Consider the following 26,600-nt stretch of genomic DNA (forward strand, 5'->3'; position numbering starts at 1 on the left):
TACAAGGGCTTTGCATATTACTTTTAAGTAGGTTTTAATATTCATAGTAAAGAGTTCTTGTATAACTGTACACTTGATACTTCTGTCCCTTATGTTGTGTAAAGCAGGAATGTTTTATTCTTCCTCCACTCTTCTAAAGATCATTGCATTTCCCTGTGATATAACCCCAGTGTGATGGATTTCTCATACTCTAGCCTGAATGAACCTAACTCTAGCCATGATTTATTAAAATAATACTAATTGTCTAACCACAGATGTTTAGCCATATCTAATAAAGCTTTAGTGGCCATATACCAGAAAATATGCAGAAGTCAATACCATTCTTTTCATTTCTGAACTAGAAAACCACTCAAAAGACATAGTTATTAACTGTTTACAACCAGATCAGTGCCTTGTCACTCATCCCACAGGCACTTGTTCCAAACCATGACATAAATCATGAACTACAGAAAATCATTAAATGTGAAGTCAGTCTGTTGTCTCTCTTTTAGACTGGTATACAGTTCCTGGGTTATTGTTAGATTATACTTTTCAGGATTTTTTTTTTTTTCTGGAATAATCTACTATAGCTGTAACCACTGTCACTTAACTCTTTGGTAATTTAATTGGTTACCTCACTCTCAGGCATACAAAATACTATCTCATGTTTAGGATGGAATGAAATTTCCCAAATGGAGAACTCTTATAGCTGTATAATTTAATATTTTGCGGTGAACAGGCCTATTCAAAGGGATAGAGTAGGCAGTTGTTTTATGTCAACTGCACTGGGTGGTGTTAAGCCCTGAGCTGAACTGGGAATGTGAGATCCAAACTGGGTGAGAGGCCAGTGAAGCCCACCTCTGCTGTATGCCACACCATGCGACAGAGCAGGTGCTTGCCTGATTGTGCTCTTTGCCCTCTGTACATGGACAGGTCTGTGGCCTTTGCTCATCACAGGGCATCACAGGCCTGGAGTAGTGTGGGTGAGGTTCCCACATCAATACCTCTGATTTGGGCTGGCAGAACTGTCAAGACAGGTGAGCTTCACCCCCTAAAGAAAGTCTTCACATATCAGAAATGTGAACTTAAAAGAAAGTTTTGGAGAGGGATGACTTTTTTCTTCTGTGAAGATGTGCAATAGATGTCTGAAGCATGATTTGTTAGATTTCTGTCTCTGTGTGCCAGTGATTTTTTAAAGTGTATGGCACTTTCTAACAATTACAGAAGAAATTTTAAGTCTTTTCTTCAGCTCCCCTATTCTTCTGGCAGAAACTTTGATTGTAAGTTAATATGCAGTATGCTGTAATCAATTCAGTAGATCCCTAACATCCTTCCCAATGTACAATGACTTATGGACCATTAATGTAATTTACAGATAACATGTGATCGGTTTGTGTAGGGGCAGCAGCAGAAGTTTATTTCAAGGAGAGCAACTGTATTTTATGATCTAATGTCTGTTTATCTTGAACTGAAGTGTCTTAAAGGTTGGCATCCAGGACTGATTGCAAAGGTCTCACCAAAGGTCTCTCTTGCTGATGAAATATTACATGCTGTTTCCATATTGCAATATGCAAATAACAGCCATCAGGCCAGTTTTCTGAAACAGGAGATTCACATTTCTGAAGGCAGTGCAAAACTGACTCCAGCTGACCTTCCATATGCACTTGCAGTAAAATTGCAAGCCACTGACTGGCTTGGCAAACCAGGTACATCATCCTGTAGTCAGGATGACGTGTGTAAAGAATTCCAGGTTTAACATGGAATGGACTACCATAGGAGGCTGTCATGGTCATTTAAAGCATCATTGATGGAGGAACTGATTTAGTCTGTTTGGATAATGAATACACTGAGAGCCCTTTGGGGGGAAGAGGGCAGGCTGAATTAGAGCATTGCTACAGGCAGTCAAGTGTATGCTTTTCAATGACAGTCCTGCTAGAAGAGAATAGCAATAGTTTATTTTCAATTCATGTAGCTTATGGAAGCATTTTTTCAAGTCTAAGTTGAGGTGAAAGCCTTAGGTATGAATTGCATTGAGGCAACTGTCTTTTCTCCCTCTGCTTCCCTGACACAAACACAAAGGTGAATTCTGATATGCCGCCTCCTCTTTGTATTTGGCAATGTAGGTAAGCCCTAAAACACATAATGGCATAATTAAGCCTCACTGTCTGTTTAGGAGTGAACCTGCTTTTTTGCTGTTTTTTTGCTGCTTTTTTGCATTTGACTGGTGGTTTCTGCTCTGTTCCTCTACTAAGTTGCCAAATCAGGCCTTAAAATATTTCTTAAATCTCTGAAAAGTGGTGCTTATTCTCAAGAAATCAGAACAGCAGGAGTATCGGTGCGATGGCATATCTATGAACAGCAGACTTAATAGCCCTTTGATTATCTCCAAATCCTTTATTTTACAGATGTTTGACATCATACATGATTTTCCATTTGAAACAAGATCTTTGCTGCGAAAACAATTTGTTCAACAGCAAAATTATAGATCTTTGGAGGCTCCCAGAGTATCAAAGAAAACAGCTGTTTAATATGAAAAATAACATTGTCTTGAATCTGTCAGATGCTCATACCTTTGTTTTTTTGTAGAAATACACTAAAAATTAACATGCTGTATTGGTATCACTGTTTTTTTTAATATTATTTCAGATGGCTAAACAGAATTAACATGCTTGCTGCTGGCTATGCAGAAAGGGAGAGGATCAAACAAGAGCAAGGTAATATTATTTGAGTTTCTTCTGTCAGTTCCTATAACAAGTTCATCTGTTCTTTTTTTTCCCAGCTGTGTATCAGGCCTCATTCTCATCATCTGACAGCAATTCGCATAAAAGCATCCCTGTTGTTCCTTTAGAGAATTGCTTGTTTCTTAGGGTATTTGATTAGTTTCTTCAGACTCTGGTCCACATACCCTTTGATTATTTCTGAGAAAGCCACTGAAGATAGCTAAAAGCAGCACATTTTCTGCCAGTAATCTCAAGCATGTAGTACTAAAGAGTCTGTGTTCTCCATTAAAATAAGCTTAAGAATCTGCAAACTAAAAAATAATTTAAAATATTACATTTGGGTTTTTAATTCACAGGGAGGAGGAATGCATGAAATAGGTCTTAGGAACAAAACCATTCCTCTAAAGCCTGCTGACATAACTGGATTCTTAAAAAAAAATAAAAAAATAAATAAAAACTTTATAATTTTAAGGACATTTAATGTTTTATAATTTCTGCTGGTTTTCCTGTTTTGAGGTGTGTACTTGAGCCTTGTAGGCTGTTTCAGTGATGAAGCCTTTCATTTGGAGTCATAGGTTTACATCATTTTACGAATATTTTTTATGTCTGGTATTTTCTACATTTATAAAAGCAGCACACATAAAACAATGAGTCACTTTGCTTTGGTTTGCTGCAGTAGAAATTCTGTTTGCAGATAAGAAAAAGAAAGGGTCAGTCGTCCATTGCGTTGGGCAGATTGTTCCCTCAAATTGCCAGTGACATGGATCAACAGAAGTGTTCCTATCCAACTGACTACTCTGGCAAGCAGCTGGCTTGTGAATCCATACTCTATTTTACAAATGTACCTGGCAGCAAATACCAGAAAATTTCAGTGGTCGTGATGATCCAGAGTTTATCCAGATGACTGTCTACCTGCTGCCTGCTGAGTCAGAACATCACTTTATAATTTTGTGGCTTCTCCCCCTTCATCAGTGAAGTTCTGACTTTTGTCCCAAAAAGCTTACAGCTCAGAGCTGCAGCAGCAATGTATTGCATGTAATCTTTTAGTTATGAAAACTGTACTTCTAGCCATTTTTCAGGGAGAGTTTGTATTCAAAAGACTATCACTAGGCTTCAAAATTAGCCACGTAGTGTCCTCCACACCACTCAAAGTCCTGGTTCTGTACCAACCTACGTGACAGCAGCCTTAGTCATGTCCATCTGGTCAGATATAGCGAAGAAGAAGATGTTTGCGGTCTGTGTCTGCAATGCATTTCTGTGGTGTGCTGCCCCTTTCCTGGGAGACACTACAAAAAAAATCCTTTCCCTGATGAGAAGCAAATGTAGCTTTGGCAGCCAGGTGGAAACATCGTGAGAGTACAATATTCTATAAGGGCTGAAGACTAACAGACAGCATCATAAAATGATGTCTGCATTGATTCATACCCTGACTGTCCCACCACAGAGCACCCTAGAGAGATCAGCCTGCTGTTGAAGAGCACTGGCTAACAGCATACAGCTGTAATTTGATGGTAATAGCATGGGTGGGAAGGTTTGTGGGTGTTCTGTCTTTCTCTCAGATAACTAGGTTGTATCTGCTATTGCCTCATTTCTAATTTTACCTTCCAGTATGTGCAGCTGCTTATCCCGGTTGCATTGCCCACCTGGCTTCATCCCATATGGTCCTTACACATCATGTCATTCATAGTACTAGGCCCTCTTCATTCACACAGTCCATTCACACCATGATCTCTGTTCCTCCAGGCATGTTCTCAGTGCTTCACCAAACTTCAAAATCAGTTTGGGAGTCTGTATTTCCCAGGCTATATTGCAGTAACCAGGTTGGAGGGACCTGTATACCATCCATCACTACCTGAAGAGGCTGTAAACAAGCTCTTATTCTTGGAGTCTTCAGGGAAATCCTCCATGTTAGCATCCAAAGCCAAATTGAGGCCATGTTAGCATCCAAAGCCAAATTGAAGCATTTATTGACAGCAGGTTGGCACTGGAATTACAATAACGTGGGATGGTAAAGGAAAAGGTGTAAGAACTGTTATGCTAACAGTGTATGTAAAAGTGCACAATTGCAGACATGATGCACCTTTATAAATCCAGATAGATTTGGAAAAAATATTTTTCCTACCAAGCAATCACTGAATAATAAAATAGTAGATGATCCTGTTCTTAGACATGAGATCATGTGCATTCAGGCCTCCTGTTGCCTATTATTAAAATGGCTCCCTGTTGAAGATCATCAGTGAGACCTCACTTACCACTGAAATTATATCCAAGGCACTAAGGGAGCTCTTTATTACCACCCTAATGCCGTTTACTCAAATTGATTTATCATATGGAGGTAGGGAGAGCTATATCCACTGTGTTGTATATATGTGTTCAGTGAGGGTATCGTATTCCCCACTCGCTGCACTACAGTGTTTTTATGCCTCTGGTGATTACCCTTGGCTCCCAGCACAAGGGCTGTTAAACAGATGAGTAGTGCCCCTAATTAGCAGAGGCATTAAGTTAGCAAAGTAAAACCTCTCCATCACTTCAAGCATTTTTGATATTATAAAAATTGTGAAGCTGAAATTTTCTATATTCATTTACCGTACCAATTGTCATCTACATATTTGATTTTACAAAAGGTCTTTTATTTCTGTTCAGTTCATCCCCTTGCAGGAAAGCTTTATAATACCTCTGAAACAATTCAACACTAGTTGTCAAACCTGTTTCAATTAAGAGCTGAACGGTTCTGAATCTAAAGTGCATAAACATATTTCAAGTGCTTCAGAGATGCACGAATCACCAAACTGTGGGTGTATTGCTGAAGAAAATGTCACATTCTGTACAGAACAGTTTTATAAAAATACCATCAACTTTCCATATTAAATACAATGAATGCTAGAAATACGGCAAGGGACTTTCTTGGATGGAGATATTATATACCTTCCAGTCGTAGAAAATCACAGAAAAAAAAATACTTGCTTATCTAAATAGAAAACATTTAACTGGCAAATAGCTGGCCAGTATTAGCTTATATATAATAGATGCAGTCTCTTGCTCATTCAGAAAGCTTTCAACATATGCCTGGTGCTTTGAGCTCATCTGTAACTGAATTGGACAAAATCTGCAGACAAATTTGGACAAAATCAGTTGCCAAAAGCAGAACATTTTTAAAAACTGATGGGAGGCTGTTTTCATTCATTTCACCTGAAAGTTGACCCCTGGAACTGCAGAATTTTTTTAGACAAACACAGTAGGTTGCCAACAGAATATCCTATCTGAGGTAAGGTGCACAAAAGCATAATCATATAGTGTTTTATTGTATGTGGATTTGACAGGAAGAACTTTTTTGTATTTCTAGCCAAGATCAAAACCTGCACTGAGAATGATAGATTTAATTCCAGAATAAATAGTTGAGCTCTAAGCCTACAAAAATCACAGTGAGTGATACAGTTCTGACAGGTTTCTCACCAGAAGTAGCTCCATTAGGCTTTGCTACAAAATAGGAACAAACATACTTATATGCCAATATTTTCAGGTTTTTTGAGCTGCCGGAAACAAGTTTTCTCAAACTGAGAATGACTTAAATGACAGTTTTCTCTTATTTAGTATTTTACTCAACAAAATTAAATTACTTGGAGATTTCCAGAGACAGTGTTTGGATTTTTTTATTCCATCATCATGAAAATAAAAATATATTTATCCTATTTATTTATTACACTGTTTTAGGAGAACCTTTCAGCTCAAAGCTTGCAGGAAGCAATTTAAGAGACTGAAAGAGTTATTATTGCTTGTAAAAAATAAACAGATAAATATGGCTGCCTGTCCCCAACTACCACAGTTTGGGAAAATACAGAATTTTAGGGTAGACTGTTCCAAGACAGTGTCATCTTAAGATCAGTAATTTTTGTTTTATATATTGAATAATATTAGCTATAGTAGATTTTTAATTGTGAAATACAATAACCATAATGGTAACAAAAAATCATTAAAGCCAAATTATATACTGTACAAACCTGGAAAATTTCAACCTCTTTGTTATTTAGATAGTTTATGAAGCAACAATTAATCTTTTTCTCCTCGTCTATTAAAGACAGAGTAGTAAATCACCCAGTTCATTGAACACGAACTTCACGTGGAGATTGCCTGTGGTTAGTCTGTGAATGGTATGAACTACACTTGTGCAGTTGTACAGTGGCTTACCCAAATACCAGAAGATAATACAGTCAGAAACAAAGTGACAACATAAATGTTTGCATCAGTCTTACTATATATAGAAATATTAAGGTTGTCTATCTGGAGCTGGTTCAGCAGTTAAGTTGTTTTCTTTTGAAAGGAATATTAAAGTCTGGTATCTATTTAATTGCATGCTGTTGTGCTTCAAAAATATTTGCACCGGAATAAATGGGAAATACCACGTGATACATTCTTCTAAGTGTTTTCCCCTTTGATCAAACTACCATAAATACAAAATGGGCATGGCTAAGACTTGATATCATGACAAAATAAGACCTCGTGTCCCATGAAATTTACACCACAGTCCCTGTGTCCTTTGTACTTTCTCTTATCCACCTTTTGGAATTCTATGCTTAAATATAACTGTCATCTTCTTCCTTAGCAAATCACCTTTAGCAAATCACCTTTTTCATTCTTGGGTAACAGGACAGCAAGCAACTGTTTTATAAAGAAGATGTGATCTAAATTTTTCTGCCTTATCTTAAATACATCAGTTTGTTATTAGAAATGTAATTGAAAAGTTTGGGTAACTAGTAGGATAAAATGGAGAAAAAAGGTAGAAAAATAACTTTGATTATTCACATATGCAATAACCACTACGTATTTGATATGCCAGTTGATGTTGATTACATTACATTACAAGTTACATTTTTCATCTTTTCTGTTCAAAAAAAAGAAAAAATACTTTCAGTAATTTCCAGCCAATATACAATCATAATTAATTTGATGATTTTCTAAAAATTTGAAAATATGATCATTATTGCATTGAGTACTATCTATGCATGTAGTATTTATAAGGCGTGTACAAGAATTAAACGTGTGGGGTTGTTTAATATCTTTGCAGTTAGGTTTAATATACTTCATAATGCTGTGGGGTGTTTTTTTTTTGTTGTTTTTTTTGTTTGTTTGTTTGTTTGTTTTTCCCTCTTTACACTAAAACATTTCCAAATTACAGAAGCTATCATTTAGATTGCCAGCATTCAACTCATATATAACTTCCAGAATTTCCTAGGAATTTCTACTTGCTGTTGTGAAAACAAGTCTCTGTTATACAAACATATCAAAATATATTGAAAGTTTTTGATCTGATATGTATGTAACTTGTAGATTACTGGAGTGAGAGCGACAAGGAGGAAGCTGACACTCCATCGACACCCAAGCAAGACAGCCCCCCACCCCCGTACGACACATACCCACGGCCTCCTTCGGTAAGTCACCTGCCTAATCAGGAATGACTACATAAAGTGACTTTTACCTACTCTTCTGTTTAGAAGCATGTGCATGCACATATTAGGGCAATCTTCAGTATATTTTTGGAGCCAGTACTTGACTTAAGGTATTTTTAAAGTATGAGCTTAAAGTACGAGCATGTAAAACATACATGTACATGAGTATGTTTTAGCTTCAACAACCATCATTGCTATTTCCACTGGTGTGTAGAGAATACGTTTATAATCCCACTCATGTACAGAAAAGGATTAAGTTACAGAATTCCTTTTTCCTCTTCTTAATTCATGATAGATCCCTACTCAGCCATGCAATCCCTCACCTCCCCCTTATCTTCATCTTTGACAAAATGTAATACTTCAGTAACAACAGAGATTCTTTAAGGTACAACAGGTTTGCTGTAAAGATTTACTGTAACAAATTACACTTGAATTTCCAGAGAAATTCCAACATAAAAATGTTCTTTTATATAGCCAACAGTGATATTGGTTGTTCTATTGTCTGTGAAAAAGTAGGTTTATCTATAAATTAGAACAAAAGGAGATTGTTTTTAATTTTATTTAAGCAGTTATTGGTGTAAAACTAGTAGACAGTCTTCACATTTATTCTTCACAGGGAATTTTAATTTTCATGTCTATACATGCAGACAATGTTAACTAAAGCGTCTTACTTGAATATATTTTTAAAAATGCAAAATTTTTGGTTGAGAAATTGGGAGTCTGGGGAAAGACAGTGTTCTTGAGGTTTAATCTGAATGCAATACTTTATTTTCTAAAACCATAAACCTTTGAAACATACTGAAGCTCTGCAAACATGATTCCAAAGGAATTATTAGCAAGGTAAGATGACAGTAGGCATTTGGATTGTGTTTTTAAGGTAGTATTAATGGACTAGGCATCTCTCTCCTATGTCTTTCACAGAGCCATATTCTACAAAGTTTTCTGCAAATAATTGCATTGGCTTCTTTTATTGATTAAGGAACGTTTTGTAGGAATAAGTATTAGGAATAAGTATTAGTAGCAGTGTGGGAATAAGTTTGGTGCCTTCAGTAACAATGAAAAGTATGTGGTCATTACTAGCAGTATGTCTTGGTCTACACTGATCTGAAGGTTGCTACATTGCTGACCTTGCAGATGAGCTGCGCAAGCCCTTACGTGGAGCCCAAGCACAGCCGGCTGTCCTCCACGGAGACCTCCCAGTCGCAGTCGTCGCACGAGGAGTTCCGCCCGGAGGCGGCGGGGAGCGCCACCGACTCGCCGGTGCGCAAGACGGCGAGCCAGCGGCGCTCCTGGCAGGACCTCATAGAGACGCCGCTGACGAGCTCAGGACTCCACTACCTGCAGACGCTGCCACTGGAGGACTCGGTGTTCTCCGAGGCTGCCGTGGTCTCCCCCGAGCACCGGCGGCAGTCCACCTTGCCCACCCAGAAGTGCCACCTGCAAGACCACTACGGCCCCTTCCCGCTCGTGGAGGGTGAGCGGATGCAAGTGCTGAATGGCAACGGGGGAAAGCCCCGAAGTTTCACGCTGCCTCGGGATAGCGGCTTCAACCACTGCTGCCAGAGCCTTTCAGTTGGTGCTGCTGATCACCAAGAAGAAGCGCAGCAGAAGGAGGTGGAGGAGGAGGAGGAGGAGGAAGAGGAGGGCAAAGCAGCAGAAGAAAACCAGGAAGATAAAAGTAAGTATGGGATATTTCTGTGGCTTTTCAACAGTCCTGTTCGTGTGATGTAGAAGTTGTCTTTTCCTTTCAACTATTAATAAAATTAAAAAAGAACAGTCTTCCAACATCCCCCGTATTTCACCAGGTCCTCTGTTTCACACCTCTTTAATCAGCCTTATGTATTAAGGCCTAGTAAGCAGCCAGAGTGCTGCATGATCTGTCATGATTACCAGACACTTCCCCATTGGCTGGTCACCAGCTTTGTCCTACTAGTAATTCCTAGTTCTAAGTGGATTTTTCTTCCATGCTTTCTTCCCACTTCCACTTGCACAGTATTGTCCCCCCACTGACATGTGTACGTGTCAGGACATACTCAGTACAGTTTCCAGCCAGCCCCTGTCTGGATTTTAGAAACACTCAGTAAATCCTGGAGTGCCGGGTCTGGCTGTCATTGTGTAATATCTAGGCAGACAGGTCACAGGACAGCCCAGAACCTGAAAGAAGTTGAAAAAGAGAGTGTGTTTTCCCCTGTTCCTTACCTTGTGATTTGTAGTGACAGAAGTTCAAAAAATATTTCAAAACAAATTATAAAAATATTAGAAAACAACTATGTGACCAGCGGGGTTTAAAAAACAACATAACCCTGTGTAACTGTCTCTTACGTAGCACATTAACTCCATAGATATTAGTGCTACTTGTCAAAGGTAATCCAAATAAACAGGGAATGAGGATGGTCCCTGCTCCTCTTGAACATGTAAAAACATTTCTGTGTCTGTTTCATGCTCTGTCTTTCACTGTCATTTATGGAGCTTCTCAGCATGTGTTGCTAGCAAAGTTCAGTTCATGCCCAAGTTATTGGGTCTGTCAACAAAGCCTGCATCCATGAACTGTGGGGTTATGCTATGATTAAGTTGCCTGGAGTGGCGAGGAAGGCAGGATGGTCCTGAAGCTCTCAAAGGGTTTGTGCTATTTGGTTCCTTCAAAATCTTTTTTTTTTTTTTTTCACTACAGTAAAGAAGTATAAAAATGGTAGAGAGATAGGAGAGGGTAGTGAAAGCTTTGGATAATTAACTATTTGCATAAGTTAATTCTTTAAATTAGTACATTTGTTGAGCATTAAAATTCATATGGACGTTATTTAGTCTACATGGGAGAGATCAAGAGTTTTCCATTTTCCTTATGCTTCTGTCAATAGGTTCTAGACTTCTCAAATTCTTGCCTTTGATAAAACAGTGATTTCCTTTGCAGATATTAAATCTGATGCCATTAAAAGGAGAAAAGGCATGATTTGAGTTGCATTCATGCATGGCACTTGCCAAAAAGCTCATACATTCATTAGGGTAATATTAGACTCTTACTGACTGTGAAATGAAGCTCTTTAATTAACAGGGTTAAGTTTCATCAGATGGGCAGAATGTGTTATCCTATTTTTAGCCTTCAATTTTGATTTTCAAATGGGTTTTTACTGATAGCTGTAAAACAATATAAAAAAAAAATGCCCTCAGTCACTGGAGCAAAAGTAGCAAAGAGACTTCCCAGTGGAGTATCTGGGCTGTTTGGGATCCTACACAAAGGGATCCTGCTGGAGGGCTTAAGATGCTAGTTGTTTTAAACAACACTTTTAAGGCCTTTAGGGCTTGTGGTAACACTTTATGGTGTACAATCCAAATTAAGGGCTATTGCTTGGACTAACAAGCCAGAACTTGGGCTCTTCTCTGCCTTTACTTACCACTTTGCAAAAAGGGAGAAAAAAGTTTAATTTTCAAGTGGTCTGCCTTTATACGCATACTTCTATTTTTCTTTAGGTGAGGAGGTTTTCTTGCTTGAAGCATTAATAAGAGATTGTTTTTGAGACATTAATGACCAGCTAGACACGTAAAGTGTTCATGGTGAATTATTGACCATGAAATTATAAAAACAGAAAGAAAATTCTGTTTAGTCTGTTGAAAAGTTTAAGTGCTGAATTGCTTGTTGCTATGGCTACAATGTTCTGTTTGGAACACTGGCTTTTTCCAGCTTGGTTACCAGTAAAAAAAAAAAAAAAAAAAAAAAAAAAAAAAGCAGAAGGGATTGTGTGCAAGGGGTGTTCTCAGTTGCAAAATCCCAACTTCTGAGCAGAGAGGAATGAGAATTGCTTGTAACCCTGCTGTCAGGATGGGTGCCCGTGTGTGTGTGCTACCTCATTGCCTCTGCAGCTCCGTTGATCTGGGAACATAAAAGCTTGCAGCTGGAGGGAGAAGGGGAGAGGGGGGATCCTCCCCCTTTGAGAGAGGTTTTAACTTCTCCTTGAGCCTCCGCTGCAGTGGTATCAGATGAACCATCTAAATGCATTTATCTGCCTTACACATTTGTGATGCTGACATAGTTCTGTACTCTTGGATGATTCTATGTGTTCCCGTGTGTACATGTACATGTATGTGTTTCAAAGCTTGATCATTTCTATTGCTGTTTGTGCAGGACAGGGAATACAGCTCCTTCGTGCTTGTGGCTGTACAAGTCAAAAATCATTGCCAAAAGTTTGTTTTTTCAGCTTTTTGTTTTTATGTCCTCAATTTTAAAGCCTCCTGAGTTCAAATCAAGTAGTGAAATGCAGTCCTGTTTCTTCCAACTTCTTTTGTGGAAATGTTTTGAAATAGCCACGCTACAAATGAGGAACTCTATGCTTTACTTCAGATGCTATCCTCAGCTGCTATAATTTACATAGTTCTGTTGACTTTCTACAACGGCTACACTGATTTGCAGCAACTAAGAATCTGCTCTCTGTTAATCACTACTCTATGCCTGAAATAGATATTGCAAGAATTTCCTGACACTGCAAATAGTTCTGTGTATCAGTTCTCCTGTAATGCCTAGATATCTCATGGTAAACTAAAAATCTGGGTTGTCCTTTCCTGTCTTGATCCATTAGGACCTAACTTTGTTGTGTGTTCAGTTGCTTCTTTTTTGTCTCATTATATCACATTAACACTGCACGGCTAACTTTTGATTATTTTATTTCCCTAATTGGATGACTTTTGTGTAAATCATTTAGATGTTTTGTATTGGCACTGTAATGGTCAGTCTCTTGCTTTTTAATGGAAGAGGATTCTCTTGTGAGGTATTTGTGTTTGTCTGTGACTCGTGTTTGCTCCTGAGACTATGAAAACAGCAAGAGCTGTGGCACCAAGCATCCCTTCTTGCCATGATTCTGCGAAGCAGCCACACAAAAAGAGCATGGGAGTGGCATGGTACAGCACGTTGTATGTCAGTGATTCAGTTGTGAAGGACGTGTTGTGCCTTTTCAGATCTGTTTTCTGTTAGTTGGAGGTAGCAGAATGAGAGAGCTGTGTGTCATGAGTTTCACTGCCACCCCCTTCCCCTTGGGCCTCCCTGTTGTCCACGCTCACTGTGTTTTGACATATTTCACCACTTAACACCAAAGAGAACCTAGGATCTTCTTGGCAGACAGTTATTACTTCAAAGTATTTTTGGTGGTTGTTTTTTTTTGTTTGTTTGTTTTGTTTTGTGTTTTTTTTTTTATCATTTTCATTGGCTTCTTTGGTCTGTGGGAAAGGAACAGGAATGACTCCAGGGTCAGCATTTAAGAGAAGCAGGTACTAGCTGTCTGCAGAGTGTAACTGGAGTGGACCCCACTGACCTGCTTGCAGAGAAACCTGCACCTTTTGTGCTTACTCCTGAAACAGTCTGTGGAGAGCAATAGCACCAGTGGGAGTCCCTGTACTACCACCAGTGAGGGAGTAGTAAAAGACACTGAAAGTACTGTCTCCCACACCAGCCACTAGTTGAAGAATGACATTCAAGGTGTCAGTGCTTTCGCAAAATAGCACAGATGGTTTTAAGGGCTCTCTTCATTAGCAATACGTACAGTATTGCACGCGGTGCCAAAGAAAGTACATCTGTGGGACATACCATGTGGGCATCCTCCTTGACTCCTTCAAGGAGGAGTTTGTACTAGTAAAAATACGCTCTGAATAAGGTCAGGTATTTCAAATTCTGACATACAGGTACAGGGAGGCTTGCCTCTTTTAAAAAGAGGACTGTACTATGCAATAGAAATGCCATCTCAGAAAGATGGATGTTTGATAATTAAATGATACATTGTGAAGTAGTACACAATGTAACACTTCTTGGTTTTGCTCCTCTGCCTTTTGGATAGGGTATCTTTTAACTTTGGCAGGGTTTAAGCAACAGTGAAATGTGGGAGTTAGGATGAATAATGTACAAAGCCTGGATTGTGCACACCGGAGCTGATGGTGATGTGTGTCTGAAATTAATAAGACGGTTTGCTTTTCTGACAGCATCTTTCCATTTGAGAGAGAGGATTAGTGGTGTCCTGTCATCTGACCACCTAGTTAGTTTTACCTGCACCAGGAGGCAAGGGAGAGGCCATTAAGATTTTCCCCTCTGGAATTTCTCAGGTTAGCAAAGGTGTGCATGCCTGCTAGTGTCTTAAATAAGCAGAGCTATGAGAAATGACAGGTCATGTTTCACGTTAGAAATACTCCTTATGAGGCTGACGAATCATGTAAAGTACAGCACCCTCTGGGACGCTAAGGAGGATGTTATTCTAACTTAATACATCCAGCATCAGTCATGTACAAAACAAAGTATTTGCCGGGGGGGGGGGGGGGAGTTAAGGGGGGTTGTAGGTTTTTTGTTTGTTTTTTTTCTGTTCACCATCCTTCTGGGTGGCACAGCCTGTGCATACACTGAAACAGAGTAATGAAAAGGCTGTTGTGTTTTTCTTTTCTGAGCCTTGTGTTCACAACCTGGCTTTTAATTTGTAATTCCATTGCGAGCCATCCCATGGCATTTGGGCCCCTCCCCGCTGAGGCCTACCAGCGCCAGGCACCCAGCTGGTAGCTGTGCTGGTCACTCAGAATGAGCCTGGTGAAAAATTCAAGTTATCTTAAAAAATGCAACCTTATGCTTGTTGGCTTATGCTGTAGATGACAAGCCAGTGGTGCTTTGGTACAGATAGTTTGTGTCTCCAGAAGAAATTTTCATCAGTGGCCTGCTGTTTCAGGGAGGAAGGAAAGAGAAGAAACAGGACAAGACAGCGGCTGACATCGACATACTGCCTGACCTGCTTTCCAAAGCAAACACACGACATGTTTGGAGGAACAGCATGCATCTTCTGTACATACTTTTTTCTTACTTTTAACTAGACCTTTTGGTGCTTCATTCGTCATAGGATGCAGTGAAACATGAGAGAAACGTTGTATTTAAAAATTCATAGGTGGGGAAAGAGCATCATTGATAATCTAGCTTATATCTCAAGCTAAAGCTTTTATAGTTGTGAAATTTTAAGATCCATGTTTATCTGAGTAGGAATTCCTATAAGGATCCAGAAGCAAGTACATATTTTGGAAAATTTTCAGCCCAAACAAGAGCTGCTTGATCATTTTCCTGCTGCCATATAAATGTCTACATTCAGTTGTGTGTACAACAGTATGTTTTAGACTATTGTAAAGACCAGGATGAATAGACAAGTACCGGGACTAGGCTTCATATGTCCTGAGCCTCTTCTTTAATTCAAAATTTAAAATTTAATAATAAAAAAAAAAAAGCTATTCCCATCCTCACGAGCAAAATAAGCTCTATTATGCAAGTGTTTTTGTATTCTAAGTAAAAATGACGGGATACAAAATTTCTGTATTCTGATTTTAAATTTCAATTGGAGGGGAAAAAATTGCCTGCGGTACTTGAAAGCCAAATATTGAATCATTTACTGAGTAGCAATTCAGAAAGCAATATGGGCTGTCAACAAAAATAAAAGTAGTTTAGTTTTATGCCTCTTAGTGTTTTTAAATGTGAATGCATTTTACCCACAAATATGCTGTTGCCACATTTAAATTTTAATTGATTTCCATTGCTCATGCTGCTAAAAATGCAAAGGAGAGGTGAAATTCAAAAACATAAATTTTATAAGGTGTTTTCCTACTCTTATTTTGGTTTTAATAGCTTTGGGTGTCATTGCCAACAAAGGTCATCTGTTTTTTCCTGAGATGTGGATTAAATGGTCTTTTTACAAGCAAAAGAAACAGAGATGAGAATTTCTTACATGACCATTTTTTTAGTGTACTTTTCTTAGAGAGTATCCTCAGCTGCATTATTAAGCTGGTAGTTATCAATGGAGCCATGCTACCAGAGGCACCTTCAGGTCGTGGAGCAAGGGATGTATGGACTTGATAATATATCTCTGCCCTTTTTTTTCCTCCTGTGTTCTGCATTAATTCTCTTGTTAGGTGTCATTTAACCATCTCTAGTTTGCCTTTAATTTTTCTGTTTCTTGGGATAAACGAGCTCTGTAGCTGCCTCTGCTCCGTCTCAGGCTGACCTTACAAAAAGACAGCCAGTAAGTGGCAGAACACTTCACGTGCTGTACAGGGAAGGCAGTCCAAACCCTCTAGGACTCCCTGCTTGTCATGCAGAAGGGTATGTGATAGTTTCCTAAATTTTTCTCAATAGCAATATAAAAAAAAAACTTTTTTTTGTGTGCTTGTAAATACTCCCCCCAGTTACAAATGTGCTTTCATTTTAAAAAGCATAAGATACATTTCTTAAATGGGGATATATAGCTTTTTTTTAATTATTTTGTGTATGAAAAGGAAAAACTGAAAAAAGAAAAAATGGAAAAATTACCATATAGATTCCCATTAAAAAGAAGGCTTTCCTATCCTAAATTTGATACCTACTTTACCTCAAAAAGATATAGTATTTACTTATTTACATAAATCTTATCGCAAGCTCTCTGAAAATTAGGTTAAAGACACACTCAGATTCGACCACTGCAGAAAACACGAGGAAGCCATTTTTTCACTGGGATTTTTGTTGAATTGTCATAGTTCCTCTCCGAAATGCAAGAGGCACTTCGTCCAACCCAAAAGTTTTGAAATTCAAGGGAAACATGTACCTATAATGAAACAATTTAGCCAGATACTGTGTGCAAAAGAATGTTCTTTTTAAATTAATATTTTTTAAATACTTTTCTCCAAGCTGGAGAAAAAAAAATAAAAAATAAAAAACACTTTTTCCATAATCTATTACAATTAAATCAGAAGAACATGACACAGTACCAGTAGGACTAGGAGAACAGATGAGGACTGCAGACTTTTTGGATTATATCTGTTTCCTTGCCAGGTGTTACCATCTGCTAGCTGTGGCTCTCAGGTTCTTTCAAGGTAACTATTAAATATAGGCAGAGAAGGACCTGAGTCATTAGTGCCTCAGAGAACATAGGAGGGATGTAGTTTTATTAAACTATTAGCATGCTGAACTTCTGTAGTGTCACCATGTAAACATGCTTTCTTGTTTAATTACTGTCAGTAGTGGGAAGCAAGATGAGATATTAAAACCTGCAGGGATGGGATTCTCAGTGCAAGCAGTCAGCATCTTGCTAGATTTTTTTTGTTGTTATTGGAAAGGAGACTCTAGGGGGAAAAAATGTTACAAAGCAGTTTTGTTTGCTTAAATCTATTTTTAAAAGAGTTCTGGGTTCATGGAGTTAAATGAAGTTAAAGGAAGATTATCTTGGAAGCCTATGAAATAAATGTTGCGGGGCAATTTTTCATGAATTTTGCTAGGGCCTCAGCCTAGTATTTGGCTGACTTTCCTTTCCTTTTAGACTCCAGCTGCTGCTCCAGAGTGTCCCAGATCTCATGAAGGTCTACCTGCCAGCCTTATGCAACTTCCTTGAATGTTCTTGGTCTACTAAAATGGCATTAGAACCTTGTGTTTTGGCTTCTTAATTTCTACTTACTTTTTTCCTTAACTTTTTCACTGAAAGAAAGCACAATATGTAGGCTAAAATCTCGGCCCCTTTATAGGTTCTGGTGAAACTATAAGTGTGCTGTGCAAGTCTTATTTGCAAGTTTGTGTATTTATATGTGGAAGTGACTTCAAGAGGTTATCCAGTGTAGTTCTGTCTTCTAAATCTGGAGCTGTGACGTCTACTGAATCTGTCCTTAGATACCCTCAGTGGTGGGCATTCATCAGTCCCTCCAGACAGTACTTTTCCTCTTTGTTGTGTTGAAAAGGAATTTACTTTTTCTTCTAATGGATATTGAATTGTTCCCTCTGCATTTTAAGCCTAGTATTTCCTGTCCATTGCAGCATGGAGAAAAAAAAAAAAAAAAAAAAAAAAAAACAACCCGCTCCATTACAGCAGTTCTTTTTTAAGCTGAAAGTTTGTTATGCAGGTTGTTCTAGTTTTTCATATACCTACTGTTTTCTAGACTTCTGACTGTTCTTGCTGAGCTTCCCTTGGTTTTCCAGCTAGTCCCTGCCTCACCCAAGGCAGCAACATCCAAATCTGGGTGTAGCACACCTGGCTGACACCAGGAAGATTGCTTCACCTGTGTTTTATACAGTCCTAATTTGCAGCCATACAGTACTTAACATTTCACTTGGTGCTGTACAGTATGTTAGATAAGCTTTCCTGCTTAACTGTTATTTTTCTTGCCTTAACGAAGTTGATTAGTCCTGTGCTTCCCACAAATCCACGTTAAGCAGCTCAAGTTGATAAAAACCTCAGGTGATTTAAAATATATAACTAATTGGGCTAAAACCGACAAACAAACATGACCGCTTGTAAACTAACAGCATGATTAGACAAAAAAAAAATGCCTTGCAGACTAGCCTGATGTTTGCCAAGTTCTGTCTCTGTTAGCATAGCATTTACCATATTGTTATATGAAACTTGGCAAGGGGATTTCATCCCTCCAAATCATTCCCACTTCTATGGTACCAGCAAGCCTCTGGTACCTCCTCTGCCTGGGCTTCACTTTTGCTACCAGATGACACCTTGGTTACCTGAGGTGACTAATGCTGCTTGCTTCTGGGAGATGAACTTCTGGAAGGAAAAGATTGTGCCCTTGTCTTATACCCATTCTGCATCTAAACAGCAAAGGAAGATGTTATCTGGAGATAAGCGGGAAGTGGAGGCTCATCCTTCTGTCAGCTGGAAATTTCATTGGTCCTCAAGCGCTTATTAAAGCTCAAAGCTTACACTAATCACATAGGTTTCATTTGTAAGCTTTCCCATTGTTTTTCAATATCAAGCATTGCTAGTTCTTATGAAACAAATATCACAAGAATACAGGTTTTGTTTGTTTGTTTTTAAAAATGATAAGCCCCATAATCAGGCAATTTTGCAAGGATCTTAGTTCTCATTAAATAAAACACAAGTTTCTAGTTTTGTTTTGAAAATTGTTCAAAAGCTGGAATATAAACAGTTTGTCTCCTTTTCTGGCCCCAGTTTGTGAGTTCTGGATCTAGTTGATAACTGAGCACTCCCAAATCATTCTACCAAGTGCAATGTAGTATGATGTCATGGGCAAAGTGTGAAACAAGTTCTCTGCAGGATTTTACTGTATTTACATGAAGAAAATTACTACATTTTAAGTTGGATGGTCACTTTATGGCTTCACATTTTGAGCATTTCTAGCCCAAAATAATAAAAGCTAATTATTTCTTCTCTCCTGGGTTACAGAAGCATGAAGTTTGCCCTTTCAGAATATAAAATATCATGACTGATTTGTTTGGAAGTATTTGATTTATCATCATTAGAAAATGAGGAGAGAGACTGCCAAAAAAAAAAAATTTTGATTTGAAAACAATTTTCAGGCATGATTTAATCATACAAAGATTTATAGTAATACAAGAGGAGGTGAGATTAAACAAACCTCACCTGGGAGATTTTTCCTGTCTGTAAACTCAGGGGTAGGCAGATATCAGTGGTACTGCAAGACCTGTCCACAGGGTATGATTTTTCTGCTCCTTACCTATCTAAACATTTCATGTCCATGTCTGAGCTGGTCTGCTTGGGTTCCCATCGTGGGGAGAAACTCTACTTGCACAGATGGGTGTGACCTCGGGCTGCATGAGGAGAAATTTCCTATAATGGGAAGTGGGGCGTGCAAGGCTGAGGGGAAACACTTTCTGCTGCTCCAAGATTATAAAAGAGGTGAGTGTTTGGGTGGGTAGGAAGTTTGCCTTGATGGTTTTTCCCAACAAGGCTAGTGAGAGTGCCCATGCCCAGTGATAGGATAAGGGGGAATGGCCTAAAGTTGTGCCAGGGGAGGTTTAGGTTTGTGTTAGGTCAGAGGTTGGAGTAGGTGATCTTGGAGGTCTCTTCCAACCTAGATGATTCTGTGATTCTGTGAGTACATAATAGAAATTACTGGGGATAATCACTAATTTATTTGTGTTAAATGAAAATGAGATTTTGGGTGCAGTTGGCTGGCTCAAGGGGGCTCAGTGATATGCTTGCATGCAGCAGCGACAGACGTGGCTTGGCCATGTGAGGGGCTGGTTTCAGCTATCAGAGCATTTCCTATAAATGCAAAGTAGTTGTTATAGAGCACTGAAGAACTAGTGACTACAAGACCTAGAGAATTAGGGAGTATTTTCCTGGGGTAAAAATAGCAAAATCTGTTTTAGAATTCACATAAAAGTATTTTAATAGCCTCTACATTTGGCATGAAAGTGTTATTTTTACAACTGTACAATGTGAATGCTTGAAGTCCAATATGAAAATCATAATCTATAAAAAGCTTGAAGATACTTATTCAGAGAATTCTTCTGCTTCTTTACTCCCTACTAGAATATACCTTACTATTTGTTTTCAACTTTTAATTAAGAAAATAAATTTTATTTTCAAGAGATTTTCTTTTTTTTCTTCTTTTTTTTTCTTCACCTATGTGTATGCACAGACTTTTATAGTAGAAAAGCTATATTTTTAACTGTAATGTGATGGTTTTAGGGACTCTGCAGTCCAATTTACAAGTTCTGCTCACAGATGTGGCCACTTTATAGTGGCCATCATGAATTTCATATTATACATAGGCTCTCCTTGCATCTTGACAAAGTCAAGAAATTTGATTCTATGAGCAACAAGCCAATTTTCTAAGCTTGTACATGTTGTAGCTAAACAACATGTACAAGCTGTAGGGTTTGTATTGAGAATACAAAATTCACTCAAAAGAAAAGGCAGGCTCTTAAGTCGCTTTTGGAAATAGCACTTGGGCTCTTGATCGATTTTACTATTCCTGACCTTTAGGGGAGGCTGAATGTGGGAGGCCGAGGCCACAGTCAGAAGGCCACAAGCAGCCAGCACCATCTCTTGGAGCCAGGGGACACCTGCAGTCTTTGGACTTCTCCTCAGAGGAGATCAGGAGCAGGGCAGGGAGATTTCATATTCCACCCGGGTTTGGCACTTCTGCCACGGCTGCCAGGAGGCTGTGCATGTTGCTGAGCATCACTGCTCCCCAGGACACTGGGGAATAGGAGGTTACTGAGTGTAACCAAATAAACAAAGAAAGGAAAGCAGACCCCACCAAGACAGTGGAGCCTTAACTTACCTGGATACTAGGATAGGAAACAGCTACTTTCCATGGGTCGTGATCTGTAGTGCTTGTTGGGAACAGACAAGAAGCGTCAGGGTAGCTGGAAAAGAGAAGGTGAAATGCTGTGGGGTGAGACAGAGGCAGGATGCTGAAGACTAGAAATACATCTGTAACAGTGAGGATAAGCTGTAGAACAAGTTTCCTTGAGTTATGATTGGTTTTACAAATGAAAATCCCATCAGACTTAACACTGTGCCATGACTGAGAATGGTGGTGTTTTAAATCTTTCTCTCTGTTAGAAAACCTGTTTTAAGAACATTTTGTCTACAGAATGGCATCTTACAAGAAAACCTAGTGTAAATGCATTCACACTGTGTTTGCGTTTGTTTCACAGAATAGTAGAGCTTAGCATGCTGTGCAGGTGAGTCAAGTGGATATATTTTGTGTTGGGGCCACATTCAGGTGGGCTGCACTAGCACGCCAAACCATTTCCTCACCCCAACTTATCCTCCAAGGAGGAGAATCCAGCATAACCTCATGATTATGTCATAAACCCTGCAATATTTCTGCCCATAATTAGCTGAAGTGACAGTTACTTTTGCTGAATTAAACCTTCTCACAGTACTCCCTTAACTCATGTCTTCCATAACCATCACCAGAAGCCTTTGGTGAGACTTTTTCTTCAGATAACTTACTCATTTGTACCATACTGAAATGGAGTACGTATTTTAAAAGACTAAGTCATAAGCCTGTTTCTTATTTTGTTCTTCTATTTTTTGTATTCAGCTTGTGGTTGCTTATCTTTTGCAGTTGCCATAGCTAGCTCCATTATAAATGACCAGAAGCATATAGGCAGATCTTCATCTCTGTTTCCTGGGACTTATTAACGTCTCTTCCTTTCAGGGCAAATATAATTTTAGTAATAATTCCACACTGGGCAGGGGAGGTTGGTGTCTGCACTTAGGCCTTTAACTATGGCATTCCAATTCTGAAACTCCCACATGCTTATGCACACACCTGCTGATCCCATAGGCCTTGTCATTGCAAGGGGTTAAACGACCTTTGGATTAAGCTGACCATGTGCGTGCTGTATTTTATAGTACATAGACAAGTGTTCTGAGCCCCATTATGTAAACTGTAGTCACCAACTTTTTTTTCATCACCAGTAGTTGTGCTGATATATATAGTGCCTCACACCATATTGTAACCAGAAAAAAAAAATCAATTCTTGCCTTGTATACTTTCTCATGAGAAACTTGAATTGAGAAAGTTCTTGTTTTTCCACACAGTTGTTATATAAATTTATCACATAGTACACACTGAACTTTGTTACCTGTGTAACCACAGTAAAATCTTTAATATATCAGATAAAAGCAAGGACACTATAAAAGGTAGCATGATCTCTATGTATTTCTGAATGATTTTCCTTGGGTCTCTTTTCCAGAAGCAGTCTTGTTTTCTGTGCTTCTTTTATGTTAGTTATGAAAGATGTGATATAAATCAAAGATCAGTTCATAGCCTAATTCTATGTGGTTGCACCAGGATAATTCCTCTAGAACCTCTCCACCTATATTTCTGGAATATTTTTTTTTTATGAAGATGAACATAAATTCAAGTCACTGCAAATAACATGGGCATCAGTGAGAAGTCTATTTGGTAAAGCCTATTTGGAATACCGATGTGTAATGGTAGCAATTCCTGATGTTATACAATAAAATTAGTGAGCTTTTTGCCATCAAATATGCAGCTTCTTTAAGAGAGTATTCCTTGCAGAATTAAAGATTCACTAAGCTTGTGTTTTTAACTATTTTGTCTTTTTGTCTTGAAGCCTAACATTTCGATTCTGCCCAGCAGATGTGGGCCTAGTAAATATTTCCAAAAATGTTGAATTGTGTAGTTCTGTATCAGAACTCAGGCTCTTAGCTATTTGCAACTAAAAAAAAAAAAACAACAAAAAAAACTGCAAGTGCAAGTGATTGCATCTGGAGAGCATCTGGAGAGCATTGAGCCTGAAGTTTCAGTTAACAGCCTGCCTTCAATAGTGCCTAAAAACACATTTATAGGGAAGAGTTAAAGATCTCTTTGTGGAAGAGAAGATTCTTCTAAAAAGTAATCTTATTGCTTTTGAATTTGGGTGTACTTTTAGGCATATCATGTGGGAACAAGGAGTTGCATGCTTTACAGGCTGGAAAGACAAGCATGTCCTTTGGTTAGTTTTGAACCTATCACCCAAACTTTCAGATATTCCTTGCAATGGAAGAGGCAACAATCAACCTTTTTCTCTGCTTACTTGGTGCGTATAAAACTTGTAATTGTACAGACAGCTTATTATCTCCCTTGCTCATAGGGGTGACCAAGTCTTGAATGGCTCTAGACTGTGCAATCACATTTTGCAGGAAAAGCCTTTCACAATGCCAATAATCCTAGCTGTCCATATTTGTACCTACTTACAGCTTTTTTATGCAAGAAGGCATATACCCTTCAGTGTGTGACACATCAGAGGTTTATCCTATAGCTTTTTAATGTTTTCTGCCTAATCTTTCTGTATTTACTCAGAAGTAAAAGCCAGTCCTCCCACGTTCTCTGGTTTTGAGGATGCTGATTTGATATTATTAACAAATATTCCGCAGTTATGGCTTTGCAATCCAGAAGGAAAACTAATGGAACCGTTAAGGTGGTTCTGCCTTACAGAGAAAAAAATAAAGGCATCATTTTGATGTAGGCGATACATAAAAAGATAAATGTAATGCTTGTTCACATAAAAGACTGTGAAGGAGAAGGAAGCTAAAGAGACAATATAATTACTAAAAGAAATGAATAGTGGGCATAGGTAATTGAGTGGCTTGAGAAATTACTCAGTGAGGAGGGAGGTTGCTACAGTGGGATAGGAACAGAATTTAGTTAGATGTTATTCCGTGTTTTCCAGGCTGTAGAGGTGCTAATATTTTCTTGGTTAGTGGCAATGTTTTGATTGAGCAATCTGAAGTGGAAGTGAGTAGCCAGTTGCTGAGAATATTTCCCCTGTAGAACAGCCCAGGCTCGTGCAAGAGCTTACCTAAGGCACAGAGGACAGCACAAGTGACTGGTCAGAGAAGACACTTGGACAGAAGAAGCCCCTCAGAACCAGCCTCTTCGGGCTGACCACCCTCTTGGGCCAGGCAGGCTTAACTGACAGTTTCCAAGGCTATCTGTTTTTGTAGGTGAACCCCCAACAGCGTTAAGGGGTGCTTGATCATTTCTCCCTTGGACAAAGCAGGACCCCCCCTGCACCTTTTTTGCAGAGCAGCAGTATTGCTTGCTCACCTGGGGATTGCAGGGGAGTGGGCTCCTGTGTGCTCAATGCCATCACCTGGTTTGATGTGTCTTTTTTTTTTTTTTTTTTGGTATGAATTACCTTTGAAATGCGTCTCCACTTCTCAGCAAATTGCTATGGCAACTCTGGGGGTAGGTTGCAGCAACAAAGCTGCAGGATTCAGCCACCACGCTCCCTCCCGCCCAGGGCTGTCCTTCCTCCTGCTCCTCTTCCTCACCAAGTTGATGGGCTCAGGTCAACCAGTTGCCATCTTGTGCCACAGTGCCCCTTTTATCTGCAGCTGGACTGTGCTCTGGGGAAGGGCTCCTCTCCTTTTCATCAGTCTTCATACATTAAGATTTGAGGAAAGAAAAAGGGATTTTTCTGGTCTTCTGCTCTAAAACCCCAGATGGAATAATAAGAGTAACAAGCATAGTCATTCAGTTGTGAAAACAGCCCTCTCATTTCCAATTAAAAGCCATGAAGATCCTGTTTTCACACCCTTGCAAAAGAAGAACACTTTTGGCATCTCTGAAGGTTTTGTAAAGTGCTGGGTGAAGGCGATTGAGCAGGAAAAGCACAATTGGTACTTGGGAGCCCACGTGGCCATGCTGGCGGGCCCTTTGCACTGCTCCATCACCCCCAGAAGGGTGATGTCTCCTCTTACAGCCCCACAGGTCAGGGCACCAAGACAGCAGCAGGATTCTGCCCTCCCATGCCAAGCACACCTCATCCTCTCCTCAAGAGAGTCTTTGGTGGGTGTCTGGATTTCATGGGGCAGCCGGGTAGCAGGGCTGAGATCTCCCCCATCACGGGGCATCGCACAGCCATGAAACCCTGGCCTATAATCCCTAAGCAGCATTTGGGCTTCCCAAACAGCCTGACAAGTACGTTTTACCTTCCCCCAGTCACCACCACCTTAGCATGAAGAGAGACTCCTTGTGTTTTTTTTGAATGGGTGTTTAACAAGGAGCTTGAATGCAAAGGTGATATGACAAAAGGCTCCTTTGATTAGTTTGCTGCTTTCTGCTTCCTAAATTGTGCATAGAATTACTTTCTTAGCAAGCTTGGAGAAATGCTATCCAATTAAAGAGATAATATTCACTCTGGCATGTTCAGGGATTTGAAATAATTTTAAAATTTGTTATTTGTTGCTATCTTTAAAGTTGAAATACACTGGGGAACTTCTGACATTTTCAACATTTGACTCCTGTAAGAGGAGCCTTTAGCCTAATGAAATCCCTGTTCAACTCTGATTTTCTCTAATTACACTGGTGAGTGCATTTTTGGAATATAATAGTCTTAGGATATACTTTTAGAAAAATTTTGGAGCACCTTTGAAAACAGCTCTTGCATGTTAAAAATATACAAGCAATTATACACAAAAAACATAGCAATGTTTGGCTTTCTAGAAGGATACCTTACATAAAAACCTTCTGTATAAGCTTTTTATGTAGAGATAATTTTATTTAAAAAAGAAGTAAAAAAAAATCACCAGATGAAGATATATTCTTTCAGTATCTACCAGACGTGAAATGTTTTATCATTAATCCTTCATTTTATATTCCCAAGGAGGTACTGAATTCACTGTAGCAAAACAAGCAGCTAACTGCTGCATTTGTCTGATGGGCTTTCGGGACACCTGAGAAAGCAGCTGAATCATTGTTTTAAAACATGAGAGGAGATTTCTACATTGTTGTTGCAGAAACCAAGCAAATTAGAAACAAGCTTTCTAAAAGCAGTTTCTTAATATGCCAATTTTGTGCCTTGTATTTTCAGTTTGATGATCAGAGGGAAGGGTTTCAAGTCTGATAACATTTGTATTGCTGAATATGGTCCTCCTCGAGCCTGAAAGAGACCTGTCTGAATCAAAACCAGAGTTGGAGCAGAACCATATGACTTGCCTGGGAACAATCAGGCAATCTGGGTTAACTGATCCCACACAGGCTAATTAATGTGTGAGGAGAGAGAACAGGTTGCCTTTGTTACATGGAGCATAACCAGGTAGGAGTGGGGAGTTATCAAAATTTGAGTTGATGGCAGTGCCAGATGAGTAATCACATACTCCTTCTTTTGTGTGTGCTCATCTCCAGGGAGTTCCAAATTTGATTAAAATATCTCAATGTGAGCTGAATGATAATAATCTGCCCTCACAAC

General features: G+C 39.1%; 1 protein-coding gene across 1 annotated transcript in view; it reads left to right on the forward strand.

Annotated features, from left to right (window-relative positions):
- CNKSR2 (connector enhancer of kinase suppressor of Ras 2) overlaps positions 1 to 26,600 on the forward strand; it is a 227,637-nt gene that overhangs the window by 180,268 nt on the left and 20,769 nt on the right. Inside the window, exons 18-20 of the mRNA XM_082772835.1 lie at positions 2,626 to 2,693; positions 8,025 to 8,125; positions 9,278 to 9,821. Coding sequence (XP_082628961.1) covers positions 2,626 to 2,693; positions 8,025 to 8,125; positions 9,278 to 9,821 — 713 coding nt within the window. The remainder of the gene's footprint in view (positions 1 to 2,625; positions 2,694 to 8,024; positions 8,126 to 9,277; positions 9,822 to 26,600) is intronic.

The sequence above is a fragment of the Aythya marila genome, assembly GCF_965140915.1.
Source record: "Aythya marila genome assembly, chromosome: 1".
Lineage (NCBI taxonomy): Eukaryota > Metazoa > Chordata > Aves > Anseriformes > Anatidae > Aythya > Aythya marila.